The 14,228-nt window shown below is 50.0% G+C and overlaps 2 protein-coding genes and 1 pseudogene across 2 annotated transcripts; 2 read left to right on the forward strand and 1 right to left on the reverse strand.

The window, feature by feature from the left end:
• Positions 1-111: 111 nt before the first annotated feature.
• On the forward strand, positions 112-1,077 carry LOC120696066. Its single transcript, XM_039979225.1, has 3 exons — positions 112-287; positions 444-665; positions 743-1,077. Exons 1-3 carry the CDS (start codon positions 195-197, stop codon positions 830-832), a joined length of 405 nt encoding a protein of 134 aa, XP_039835159.1. The 5' UTR covers positions 112-194; the 3' UTR covers positions 833-1,077.
• A 1,146-nt stretch (positions 1,078-2,223) lies between these two features.
• Positions 2,224-3,729, reverse strand: LOC120695365 (annotated as a pseudogene).
• Positions 3,730-5,482: 1,753 nt separating this feature from the next.
• On the forward strand, positions 5,483-6,826 carry LOC120696067. The gene is made up of 3 exons (XM_039979226.1): positions 5,483-6,170; positions 6,279-6,359; positions 6,576-6,826. The coding sequence occupies exons 1-3, from the start codon at positions 5,595-5,597 to the stop codon at positions 6,678-6,680; spliced, it is 762 nt and encodes a 253-aa protein (XP_039835160.1). The 5' UTR covers positions 5,483-5,594; the 3' UTR covers positions 6,681-6,826.
• The last annotated feature ends 7,402 nt before the right edge of the window (positions 6,827-14,228 follow it).

Below are 14,228 nucleotides of genomic sequence, written 5' to 3' on the forward strand. Positions count from 1 at the left end.
ACGACTTCACGGCGTACACCATGTCTCACATGGGCAGGGCGACGTCGGACGTGGCCTACAACCCGGCGGCTCCACCAGAGGCCTACACAAATCCAAGCATCCACGCGCGCATCAATGCGTACACGGAGGTGGGAAGGACGCTCCACGGGGAGACTTGGGATCCGACCACCGCGCCACTCTCCGGAGAAGCCATCATGAGGGCGGGACAAGGTAAGAAGCACGGGCGGTACTTGATCGCCAACAGCTTGGTCGACACGGCGAGTACGCCCAGTCTCTCGCAGCTTAGGGTAAGTACCACCGACTCGACCCCGCCCATACGCCCACGGCCTGAGACTTCAGTGGCCAGTGTGCACCAGAGACAGGTTAGTTTAGATTTAGTTGCCGTTCTATGATTAAAATGAAACTTTGCTTCGTATTGTAACATGGAGGTTTAAATCTTGTAGGCCGAGATGGAGGCAAAGTTTGAGGAGGAGAGGAGGTGCCGAATGGAGGTCGAGGCCAAGCTGGAGCAGGAGCGGAAGTTGAGGGAGGAGCAGTCGGTTATGTTGCACAGCATGGTCACCTGGATGCAAGGACTTGGCGCGTCGATGAACTATGCGACGCCGCCTCCTCCCTTCGCCTTACCAGCTCAGCCTTACTTTCCTGCAGGACCTTCTGACACTCCCGTGAGTATGCTTTGTTTGTAGATATTAATTATCATATCTTTGTTATTCTTACTCAATTTATGTGTTTCTATTTGTAGAATCAGTCGTGGAACGCATCGAACGACCCTCCTCCGGACCAGAACTCGCCGGCGGCCCCGTGGCAATCTTGGCCACCCCCCTCCACCTAACCGTGAGTGATTTGTAGTACCCTACTGGACTTGTGATGTGATGGACTTGTAGTACCCTTGTGGACTTGTGATGTGATATGATGGACTTGTATTCGGACTCTATCTATGTGATGGACTTGTATTCGGACTCGTTTTATGTGATGTGATGGACATTATCTTGTGTTATTTGTATCGATGCTATTGTCGCAATTGAAAATTATATATTTGTCGTTATAACTGCCTGTAATGACCCCTGCATTTATATATATATTTGTTGTATTTGTATCGAAAAACAGAGAAAAAGAAGCAAAAAAAAAAAAGAAAAATAGGCCACTTTGCCGAGTGCTTAAGCCAATACACTCGGCAAAGTGGCCTTCCACAGGACAGCATGTGGCCGCTTTGCCGAGTGCTAAAACCCTAGCACTCGGCAAAGTTTCAAACGTTTGCCGAGTGCCAGGATCCAGCACTCGGCAAAGCGGCCATGTGGCGCCACCCTGGGCCGGCACTTTGCCGAGTGCCTAACGGCGCACACTCGGCAAAGTTCAAAGCGGCCACGTGGCGCCACCCTGGGCCGGCACTTTGCCGAGTGCCAGGCGCCGACACTCGGCAAAGTTTGCGCACACTCGGCAAAGTTCAAAGCGGCCACGTGGTGCCACCCTGGGCCGGCACTTTGCCGAGTGCCAGGCGCCGACACTCGGCAAAGTTTCAAACTTTGCCGAGTGTCGCCGCCTGGCACTCGGCAAAGTGCCGGCCCAGGGTGACGCCACGTGGCCGCTTTGCCAAGTGCCAGGGCTCTCGGCAAAAACTTTATCGAGTGCCCGAAATCCGACACTCCGCAAAGATCCCTTTGCCGTGGGAGGCTTTGCCGAGTGGTGTTTGCCGAGTGTAACACTCGGCAAAGAGTTTGCCGAGTGCAAACTGGCCTTTGCCGAGTGTAACCGGCACTCGGCAAAGCCAGTGAATCTGGTAGTGAAGTGTGAGATAACTCTAACTTGAATGGTGAGTGTACATTCATATATCCCATGTGACTTAAAATTGACATTGTACTGTGCATTATACCATCAGGTGAGATATGATGATGTGAAAATCAGTGAAGTGTGAATTAACAAAAAAAAAATGCAATGTCCGGAATAAGTAATAACTGGTTTTCCTGAAAATTGAAGGACCCATGAAGTATGAAATAACAAAGATTTTGTATGCCCTATTGGCATTGTTGGCAGAGAAGCCAATTCATTTCCTCCCAGTTTCAAATACTGGATAAGTTTGGTCTAATTTCACCAAGACAAGCACTAACAATGATAGTAATAATCAAACTAAACAAACACATGCACAGTGTTCATGACGGAATAATTAATTAGCAATTTAGCATAAACACAAGACTACTTAACTTGAGGCAAATAAACAGGAGGAGATCAAGTGGAATACCTGCAACGCATGACATTGCACCCGTAGGTCTTCTCAACAAGCATCCTGCGTTTTGGGCACTGCTTCCACCGACGCTCCTCGGCGAGCTTCTTCACGAGCACGGCGCTCGGCCCTTCGGTGCAGTCGTGCTGGCCGCTGCCGTCGGAGCTCCAGTCCGTGCCACATGTGGCGCACATCGGGTGGCCGCACGCCGGGCAGAACGCCATGGCCGGCGTCGTACCCCCCGTGGTCTAGAGCATCACGCCGCACTGGCGGTTGGGGCAGTAGGCGCGGCGGCTCGCGGGGATGGCGGCCTCGGTGAGGCGGTAGCCCCAGCTGCCGAACGCGGCGAAGTCGATGGATTTCTTGCAGGCCTCGGGGTGCAGCTCGGCGCGGGTGTCATCCCCCTCCCTGCACGTCGGGTCCGCGCACGGGATCGGCACCTCGCCGGCGCGGATCCTGCCCTCGATGTACGTGGCCATGCACTCCGCGCAGAACCTGTGCTCGCACGGCACGCCGTGGAAGAGGTCCAGGATCGGGAGGGTCTCCAAGCAGATGCCGCAGCTGAACATGGGCACTTCGTCGTCGCCGAGGGGCGGCACCCTCACCGTCGTCGTCGGGGTCCAAGTCAGACGGCTGGAAGAAGCCCGACCCCTCGGTGGAGCCGTAGCAGGGCTCCTGCTGGGAGCTTGGAAGAAGTGTTGGGAAAGATAGCTCGTAGAGTCCCGGCTCCTCCATCTGCTCCATCCTCTGAGCATCGCGGAGGACGGATTCGTACCAGTTGTTGTCGTGCTCTTCCTCCATGCCCGCGAGGACGGCAGGGGAGGAGGAAGCGTTGCCGAGCACGGCCTGTCTTGCAGAAATCACGGCATCTGCTTCGGCCCTGCTCAAACGGATGGTTATGGATTCGACGCCGCCGACGGGCTGGCCATGGCGCGCCGCCGTCTGATTGAAGGCTCCGGGGGCCGCCACTCGATCCGCCGCCGCATCTTGCCGCTGGTTACCGGCGGCGTTGCCCTGGGCGGCGGCGAAGAATTACAGACCCTCCGCGGCGTGGTCGGCAGCAAGCTCCTGCATGCCGACGCCTCCTGCGGCAGGAGGAGCTACTGCTGCGCCGATCGCGTCGATCTGGACGAAGGCGGCACCGTCGAAGACTGGCTGCCCTTCTACGAGCTGAAGATTGACGGCCTGCCCCGCCGGCGCGGCGTGGAAAACCCCGGTCCATGAGCGCCGGCGGGGGCAGCCGGCTCCTCGAACTCGAAGCGGCGCAGGTCCCAGTCCTCCACCTGCATGAGTTCCTCCATGTGCAAGGCGTGCGCCATGGCCTCGTCCTCCCGCGCGACCGCGTCGAGATCGAGATCCGACCGACCTGCGCCATCCTCCATCAGGACCGCGACATCCTCCTCCTCCATGGGATGCGCCTGCGCGCTCTCCGCCGCTCCGTCCGCGGCGGCATCGCGGACTGCTTCCTCCTCCGACTGATGCTGATCATGCTGGGGTTTTTCTCCTTCCATTGCAGCCGCTCAAGATTATTAGGGACGCGCACGAAGTTAATTAATCCTGCGTAAAAATAGGAAGGTGGAGTCATGAGGGAGCGTGTGAACGAATACAAATCGAACAAGGCAATCGCGTGTTCCTCCGAAATCCTGATTCGGTAACAATAAGGGGCGGCAGAGGGGAAAAAAATTGAGACTTCTATGTAGCTTCCGGAAAACAGATAAGTCACCTACCTTTAGCCGAAATGTGAATGGTGACCTCGGAAAGCTTCTTCTCCGATGAGCTAGGCGGCGGCACGGAAAACAGCGTGGGAGGGCGTGGGTGCGGCGTGCGGCCCAGCGGGGCCAGGCACGGCGGCGCACGGTGGACACGGAAGGGGTCGCCGCGCGTGGCAGCCGTGGTCGGCGGCGGGCGGCGACGCAGAGCGCAACGGCAGCGTGAGTAGAAGATAGGCAGCTAGGGTTTGGGTGTGGGATCCAGCGGGCGTGGTTGTTTACACGTATCTCAAATACTGAAAGATTTTGAAGCTAAGATCTATTGAACCATATATATAGGAAATTTTAAAAAAAATGCGCGTGGGCAAGGTGGGCAGCCCACAGGGACCCAAAATATTTGGGGCCTCCAAATCCTGTAATTAGTTAGCTAATTAGTACTTATCTATAGCAAAAAAAAGACCCACCAAAGCCCATACAACAAACAGTTTCCCGCTTGGCAGATGCAGGAAACTAGAAAATCAATACTTCCGTATTTCCGCAAAATCTTCGCCTCCCAAACTCTGACGCTGCATGCCGCAAGAACAAACGCCGCCTGTTCATCTCCCAAACTCCCAGATTATTGAACTTCATATAGACAACGTGAGATGACAGGAACATGAAAGGAAAAAATATAGGAGAACAAAGACAAATTTTAGACATAAATCCTAGAGCCTCTTATTCAGCATGTGGTTGTCCGTTGTCATAGTCTAAATTTAGCACCTGATAATGATATCTTGGAGAATATTAAGTATGAAGGTTTCGTGTCAAGAAATACTAAAAGGATGATGCTTTTTAGTAGAAAATAAAGGTTACTTTATTGCTTTGGTACTACCTTTTACCGCTTTAGCTTTAATATTTGATATGATCCTATTTAATGTAAGGAACAATGTTAGCATGCCTACTCAACAATGGGCAATGTAAAAGTGATTCAATAAACATAAATTGACTCTTTTATCTTTGATTTTTCCTCACATTCGATTTCTCCTAAAAAACTATGATTCAATAATCAATGAGAATGCACAGATAACTAAAAGGTATTCACAAACACAAGATCTTAAATAACTTATTTCCACTATCTTATTGAATTGAGTAGTATACCACTTGATTTGATCTTGGTGTTGGACATGTCCAAAACCTTTCATGCATTTTGGGATGACTTGGCATGCCATGTAAGCATGCCACATCGAAATTGAGCCTAAATGAAAAGTTTGAGGACTAAATTGACCAATTTATAGTTGAATGATGAATTTGAGCTTTGGAAGAAAGTTGAGTGATGAAATTGGCTATTTTGCCTAAAAAATGGAAAACCTTGTTTCAAACATAGGCTACATTAGTCAACACTAGGCCGGATGACAGAGCCGAGCAGCCACCTGCGTAGCTGCAGCTCCAAGTGATTCTCCATCTTCTCTCTCAAGGATTTCAGATTCACACACACTTTTCACGAAAGGAATAAAGGCAAGTGAAGTATTTGCACGGGGCTTGCGACCAAGGAGAAGGGGATGAGCCAATGCTTTCCCCTCGCATTGTGTATGTGCAAACGAAAACATATATATGCATCTCGCTCCTCTGATCCATATGCCTCCTCGATCGATAATCTCGCCGGCATAACGCTGCCGTCGTAGCTGGCCATGGACCATGGTGCCAGCAGCCGCAGCAGCAGGCGAGGGTACAGTAGCTACAAGGAGAGCAGCGGCCATGGCCACCACTGGCATCGTCATCCACACTCTGCCAGATGCCTCTGCCTCTACCTGCTCCTCTCGGTCACCCTCCTGGTCGCCGTCGGCGCCGCGCTGCTCGTCGTCTTCGTCGCGAGGCTCAAGAAGCCGGACTTCTACCTGCAGTCCATCCAGACGGACCGGTCCTTCAGCCTCCGGCTGCCGCCGAACGGGACGGCGGCGTGCGCGGTGGCGTCGCTGGTGTTCGCGGCGCGGAACCTGAACGCCGTCGGGATACGGTACGGCGCGACGGCGCTGGGCGTGGCGTACGCGAACGAGTCGGTCGGCGCCATGGACGTGCCGGCGTTCTACCAGCCCCCGCGGAGCGGCAACGTGACGGTGCTCGTGCACGCCGTGCTCGCGGCGCGGAACGTGACGCGGCTCCTCGTGAGCGAGCTCTCGGCGCAGCGGAGTTACATGGAGATCAGGGTCACCGGGAGCATCGACGCCCGGACGCACGTCATGAACTTCGCGCTGCCAAAAGTTCAGGTCCAGACCACCACAACACTTGTCCCTCTTACTTCTGAAGTTCTTTTTTTAAAAAAAAACGCAATAATGTGTCTGAAGTTCGATCGTATTTTAATTTTTTGGGTGCAGTTTTGGCTGGATTGCAGGTTTGGAACCAACTACACCGACATTGTGCTGCGTGAAGGAATCAAGTCCATGATGACACGAAAGGTATTTGTGCCTGCATACACACACACACACACACACACACACACACACACACACACACACACACACACACACACACACACACACACACACACACACACACACACACATATATATATATATATATATATATATAATGTTTTGTGGTATTGTAGTACGTTCAGACGCGCATGCTTCTGTAAGACGATTGGTCTGAATTTTTCGTGGTTCCTTGTGCAGGCTCTCGTCTTATCTTCACTGCCTCACATCTCGCAGAAGTGCTCTATCAAGATTGACTTGAGGTCCAGACGAAAGAGGGCCAGTCTTGACGATCTAGGATGCTGATACTTAGTCTCACAGCTTCAAGTTTATTTTTAATTGTGTGAAAATTTTAACCTAAGACAAAATAATTCTTTTCGGTGTCCCCGGACCCCAATGCAAGATGTAAATACACTCAGACGTAGTCAATCCTATATGTTCATCAGCATCAATACTAGTAAAATGATTGCTCCTTTTTTTTATCGAAAAGGGCAGAAGATGCAGCGGTGAAATCTATTTATCGTATATGTGATTTTGCATCGATCCATCACAGAGGCTTCTTTCACCTCTGAACTCGCGATGGTGATGGCGGGGGCGGGGGCTGCAAGCTAGGGGAGGGGGAGGGGGTGGCTCGGAAGGGGTGGTTGTGTGTGTGTTGGGGGGGGGGGGAGGAAGCGGCCGCTGGCGGTCGGGGTGGTGGAGAGCGGCGGCGGAGCTTTAGGGTTTGGGTTGTCGGGGCTTTCATGGCCACCGGACCTAGAGGAGGGGGATGGGGGCGGGGGCGGCACGGCAATGGTGGCAGGTTGGCCGGCGGAGGGCGAGGCGGCGGGGAGCACCGCCGGCCAGGCGGGGTCGGACTCCCGGTGGGCAGTGGCTGGTGGACGGGGTGAAGAGAAGGCGGCGCGACGGCAGCTGGGCGGCAGAGGCGCCGCCGAAGGCGGGAGAGGCGCTGCCGAAGGCGGGAGAGGCGGGGGAGCAGAGGAGTGGCGGTGGAAGAAGAAGGACGCTTCTGTGATGGGATGGATTCCCATCACAGCATGCGAGGAATAGACTCCCCCGCTGCAGTGACATTCAATTAATCAATTATGAGATAGAAATTCATAGAACAACATGGGACATCGCCCACACCAAATCAAACATAGAACAAACGAGGAGTTATCTCTATCTCTACTTCTAAAAAGAAAAGTGAAAAGTTCACTTTTCACACTTCGTCTTGTGAAATTTCATACACCCGATGCTCCCACGTCCATCGTTCGGCCAACACTACTAGAAAAGCGCCATTGTTTTTACGGCGGTAAGGCGAGGCGCGGCGACCCACCCCATTCTGGACGCTTAGGCGAATAAGGCGCGCGGCGAGGCGACGCCATACACATATCCCCATTTAGAATTGAGCAGCACAAACCTAAGCGATTAGACATTTTTAACTGAACAACAAGCGCAGGCATCAGGCAGACAGGCACACACCACACATTCACACAAGCTATCTACTTATATATATCAGATTAACAACACTGCAGGAGAGCAGAGCAGAGCACCAATCGAGCAGAGGAACCAGAAGCAGAGCAGAGCACCAATCAAGCACTACAGCAGAGCAGAGGAAAAGGAACTTGCGTCCATGTGATGCAGCTAGGGAGGGCGTACCAGCAGAGGAAGCAAAGGGGCAGAGCCACGTGAAGAGGAGGAGCAGGGGAACCCGCCAGGCAGCCACAATTTGCTCCAATCGACAGCCGGGCGGAGCTCCGATTGGAGGCTGTGGAGGCATGGAGTAGCAGTCGTGGAAGCTGGAGTGGTTGGTGGAGGAGCCGCGCCGCCGGATTGTAGCTCCCCCCGCCGGATTTCAGGTCCCGCCGGCCTCCTCCTCTCTTCCCCCCTCTCCTCTCTTCCCTTCTCTCTCAATTGGCGCGGTAGGGGCCTGCGGCGTGCCCGCGCGGGCTATACCCCCGCGATTTCCCGCGCGCGCACCTCGCCCCTGCCATTCCCGTGCGCGCGCCTCGCGCCTGCCCCTTCCCACGCGTCTTTTCCCGCCGTTTTTCTTGCGAGCGCGCGACTTCCTGCCCGGCGTGGCGTCCGTCGGACGCCATGGCGACGCCTTTCTTCACGAGGCGACGCCATACGCCAGAAAGTCATGGCGGGCTGGACACCGCGATTCAGAAATCGCCCGGACGACAAGGCGACGCCTAGGCGACGCCATAAAAACCATGAAAAGCGCCTTTAGTTCCGGTTGTGTGGAAGGTTAGAAAAATAATGGATAAGTACCATCAATTCTCATGGCTTATAAGACTTGAACCCAAAATCTCTTGTCTCACGTATATCTTCTTTATCACTTTATCTATATAAACACATGTGACTCTAGTTGGGATGCTATCCTTTTAAACTAAGCCGTGAACTTTAGTCCAGATTCTAACACCAACCGAAACTAAAAGGTGGCCCTTTAATCCGGATTAGTGTTACCACCCGGGACTAAAAGTTTGTCCCGGTTGGTGGCTCTAGTTGGAACTAAAGAGCCCCTTCACCCCTAGTCGTTGCACCGGAATACTAATACCTAGATTAATCCTGGACCCAAATGTGGTCTGGACTAAATGCAAAAATCGAAGACCCTTTCTGTAATAGTGCAATATGTCATCCGCACCCTCTAATTTTCATCGTCCCATTGCTAAATCATCGAAGCCTTAAGATTTCCATTGCTACTCCCCTAGTCATGCGACCTACCAATCATGCACCCACCCGCATATTTTTATCTTTACCTAATCTATATATACCTACCTATAAAGAATGGATCGTTTATGTGGTATGTTGACTTTTGGTCCGTCTTCTCTCGATGACACGTGGGCCAAAAGAAGAAAAAAAACACCTCCGCCAAGGAGGACGACACCGTAGTTGTTGAGATCCCGCACCTCCGCCAGGTGGCCATGCTCGTGAGTAACTCGGTGTAGCGATTCGTTGCGCCATGTTAAACAAGACATGATGGCATGCGGCGATGCGGGTTTATCCGACTTCTCTCTGTTTGGCGCGCAACAATGTTCCACGACGTGTGCGCAACGTATACCGCTCAAGAGAAAATTCCTAAAATTCTATCGAGTCTCCTAAAATATATGAAATCCTGAGTATGCTCTAGAGAAAATATTTTAAGTTTTTGACAGAGTTAAAAGAACAACAGTATTTACAATATCATGTTTGGTTTATGAAAAATTTAGCATGCCTATCAAGCACCAATGAAGGTTCATTTACGTCCATAATTTCGATTACAAAAATGACGAGTTGTACACCATAAAAAAATCTTCAAGTGACACTCACAGGGGATTATAAACTTTGTTTTTACTGAAAAAATCTATATCTATATCTATGGGCGCGTTTAGTTCCCAAATTTTTTTGGGAAAATTACTGTAGCAATTTTCAACCGAAGATTAGGAGGGCTAAACATGATCTAATTACACGGATGGATGGGAAATTGCGAGACGAATCTATTAAGCCTAATTAATCCGTCATTAGAAATTGATTACTGTAGCACGACATTGTCTAATCATTGCATAATTAGGTTCATTAGATTCGTCTCGCGATTTTGCTCGGGGGTTGTGGAATGGGTTTTGTCAGTTATCCTCATTTAACACTTCTAATTAGTGGTTAAACGTTCGAAATTACTGTAACACACGAAATTTTTTGGAAACTAAACGGGCCCTATATCTATATCTATATACCTATTTATAAAGAACGAACGGTTTCTGCAGCATGTTGACTTTTGGTCCGTCATCTCTCAATGACATGTGGGCCAAAAGAAAAAAAACCTCCCCACAACACCGAGTCCGACGCAAACTCCAATTGGCCTCCCCACAACACCGAGTCCGACGCAAACTCCAATTGGCGTGCGCTGCTCCCTCCCGGCTGTAACGAACATGGCACCATTTATGTCATTTCGAGTGATTTTGGTGATCGAATGACAACACAACACTTGGACTAATATGATTGTTAAAATGATCATTCTCAGGCTTTCGGATCAGGAGCACCGGAAGAACCGATGCATAAGCATCGGTGCATCCGACGCTTGTCAGAAGAACCGACGCTATGAAGTTTGGTGCAGAAGGAAATCAAAGCCAAGTCAGCCTAGACACCGGTTGAACCGACGGGTCAAAAAAGGGGCATCGGTGCATTGGGCGTCCTATGTTCCAGAGACGATGTCAAGACCCCAGAAGAAGATTCTTCAGCACCGGTTGAACCGGTGAAGCATCGGTGCATACCATCGGTGTAATGACGTCAGCTGTCAGGAGAAAATTCTTAAGCACCGGATGAACCGGTGATGCATCGGTACAAAGTATCGGTTCAACCGGTGGTCACTGCATCAGCTGTCAGGACTTCAACGGCTACTTCGGTTTATGAGTGACCGGAAGAACCGACGCTACCCCTGCTAGATGCATCGGTTCTTCCGGTGATACGTAGATTTTCAGCTGACCGTTGGAGCAACGGCTACAGGACTTGGTGACCTATATATACGCCTCACCCCGGCCATTTGAAGCTTGCTGGAGTTGCTGGACATCCCCCACACACACACCCAAGAACATCTCCAAGCCATACAAAAGCATCAAGATCATATCCTTAGCCCTTAGCATACTTTGAGAGTGTTGTGTAAAGGATTAGCTCTTAGTGAGTGAGATTGAAGACTTAGAGCCTTTGTGCTGTGGTTCATTAGCGAACCAAAACAAAAACTTGGTGCGCCGGCACCTTGGAGCGTGAAGCTCGCCGGCAACGTCATCGACCCTCCGACTTGGTGTGGAGCGGCGACGACATCTTTGTGCGGGGGATGTGGAGACCCCCATCCTTTGTGGAGAAGCTCCTTAGTGGAACCCGGGGCCAAGGTTACCGTGATTGTGTTCACGAAAGAGACTTGGTGGCCGAGTAGCAATACTCTTAGTGAGTGCTACAACAACGTGGATGTAGGTGTGCCTTTGTGGCTAACCGAACCACGGGATAAACACCCGCGTCAAGAGTTTGCTATCTCCTATCCCGCTCTTTAAGCTTCCGCATTTCATACTAGCAATTTGTGTGCCTTTACTTTCATAGAATAGTTTCTTGATAGGAAAGGCTATAGATTGCTAAACTCTTTTGAGATAGGGTTTTCACTATAACAACCTAGTTGCACATCTAGATAGCGTGTTTTAGTTTAAGTTTTGTGCAAACTAGTTGGACCTATAAGTCTAAATTTTTAAAGTGACTAATTCACCCTCTCTCCCTTTTAGGCTAGAGCACCCGATCACTTTCACCGGCCCGTGGAGGTACTCAGAGCAGCTGCAACTTGCCTCTCTGCCGAGTGGCAGAGTGCGGAGTTGGAGCGCGGGCGAAGCGGAACTGACGCAGGCGAGTTCGCAACAAGCGCGCTGGCTCTGGCGTGGCCGCGGATGGACATCTCAGCTAGTGCGACCGCCGCCAAGCGGCAGGGTGCGCGGCTCCCGTTGCAGGCAGTGGGCGAGGGAACGCTGGGCTGCCGCCGTGGACGAGGCTGCGTTGAGCAGCAGAGGAGGGCCGGAGGCGAGACAGGGTGGGCGGGCGCGGAGTGCGGCGTCGCGCGGTCGCCGGCTGGCAGAACTGCGCCTGCGTGCGGGTGCAGAAGACGGACGCGAGCCGAGCAAGCAGGATCACCGGGTAGGACTGTAGTCGAGACGGAGCACGGAGCCAGCCTACCTCGCGCGGGACGCGACGGGGGCGAGCGGCCTCCGGCATGACCGGTCGGCGGATGGCTAGCCGGAGCTCGGCTCAGCTCAGCTCGTTAGAAAAATATAATGAGCGGAGTAGTGCTGAGCTAAATCATCTAGAGTTAAACAAGCTGACTGAGCCACATGTTTTTCATCCGGCTCTATTGGTAGTCAAGTTTACAAGTTTATACAGAACTAATTGGACTGATATCACCTGAATTTTACTGGCAGAAGACGTGCTGGAAACAGAAGCTATTGTGTGGAGTAGAAGTGTGCGAGGTTTATCTTCTTTCTCTTAGCAACGCACGGGCATATTTGCTAGTAATTACAAAGAGCAGACCGTTTCTGCGGTACATTGATTTTCGGTCCGTCACATGTCGTTGGCTGGTGGATCTGGAAGAACCGAAAGTCTGAAACCATGTAGACATACAATTTAAGTAAGCAATGATTCCTTGACTTTTGGTTCGTCATGTGTTGTTGATTGGTGGATCTGGAAGAACTGAAAGTCCGGAACCATGTAAATATATATTTTCTAAAATAAGCAATAATTCCTTGGTCCGTCAATTGGAATTCTAGTCGGAATACGGACAAATCAATCGAAATCCTAATTGTAACCAGACAAATCAATCTATCGGAATTCCAATCAGAACTTGGATAATCAATGCCTCGCACAGTCACAACACCAAATTGTTGGTCCCATGTATATTTATATGTTCATGCAAATTTATATTATTACTCGTGGCAATATACAAACATCTTGCTATTAAAACCTCAATTGCTTCCGAAACCATACTCGTTGCCTACTCCTTAACCTTTGCAGCTTGCTACCAGGCTACCTCCTATTCCGTGGCTTATCTCGTTCGCACGTGCGAGCGCTCAACGGTAGAAACCCACTTCTATAATGCATTCCTCTCTGCCACTAGAAAAAAAAATCTCTCACTCTCATGGGACTCTTCTAACTATTTACCTTTGCCATTCTAAAACACAAAGATTATTGTGTGGCTCCATGGTGGTGGCGATGGTGACGTAGGCCTTTTAGAGCAGTATGATCGGGACTCGAGCGATTGCTAGTGGTGTGGAGGATGGCTGATTTGTTGTGACAACAGCGGGGATGGTAAGGAAGCGACTTTACCGACAACAGGCTAGTGCAGTGGGTGTGGTAATAACGTAAATACGGTCGTAAGCTTGGGGTACGGTAAGTCTCTATATAGTTGAACTTTTGATAGCAATACTTCCTTACGTCCTGGTTGGATCCAATAGTCTAGCAAAATCTCACTCTTCATATTACCATTTAGCCTAGCCAAATTTCATTTAATACTTATCTAAAAGTCCTACAATAATATACATCCGAGTACAAAATTTGAATCACACCTTATATTCTAGGACGGAGGGAGTAGTTTGGATTAACTGGGTTCAATTAGCTAATGAAATATTATATGAGCGGTAAAAGTTAAATGAGGATAATTAACTACTCCCTCGATCCTGAAATGTATGACATTTTATTTTGTTCTATATCACACTGTTGTAAGTTTGCCTAAGTTTATAGAAAATATTAATAATATTTTGAATGTCAAATGAAATAATTAGATTTATTATAAAATATATTTTTATAATTTATTTAGGAATATAACTTTAGTCAATCTTAGATTAATTTAATTTAGGATAAAGTAAAATAGTTTACTCCCAGGGAGTATTCTCTGATCTGTCTGGTTAATTAGGTGCTGTTTTGTTTCCAACAGTGTTTTTTAGCCCTGTCACATCAAAAAGAACCTTACCATTTAGGAGTATCAAATAAAATCTGTTTATAAATTTTTTTGACAGATGAGTGCTAATTCGCGAGAAGAATCTAATGAGCCTAACTAATTCATGATTTGATACAGTAATGGAACGATAATCATTCACTAATTATGGATTAATATACCTCATTAAATTTGTCTCGCAGTTTAGCCAAAAATTCTGTAATTAGATTTTATTTAATACTTCTAAATGTTAATATTTTTTTAACGTGACATATCTAAAATTTAGTCCTGCAATCAAACAACCCGTCCCCGCGAGTGTACTGTTCAACTCTTTTCTCCCCCCGGTTGTCGACTTGTCGTGCATGCCCCGCCTCCGCGCGGTGCCACGTGGTCGTCGCCGAAGCGCTGGCAGCTACGGGCATTCCCCACCTCAC

Source organism: Panicum virgatum, chromosome 2K, assembly GCF_016808335.1.
Source record: "Panicum virgatum strain AP13 chromosome 2K, P.virgatum_v5, whole genome shotgun sequence".
NCBI classification, from domain to species: Eukaryota; Viridiplantae; Streptophyta; class Magnoliopsida; order Poales; family Poaceae; genus Panicum; species Panicum virgatum.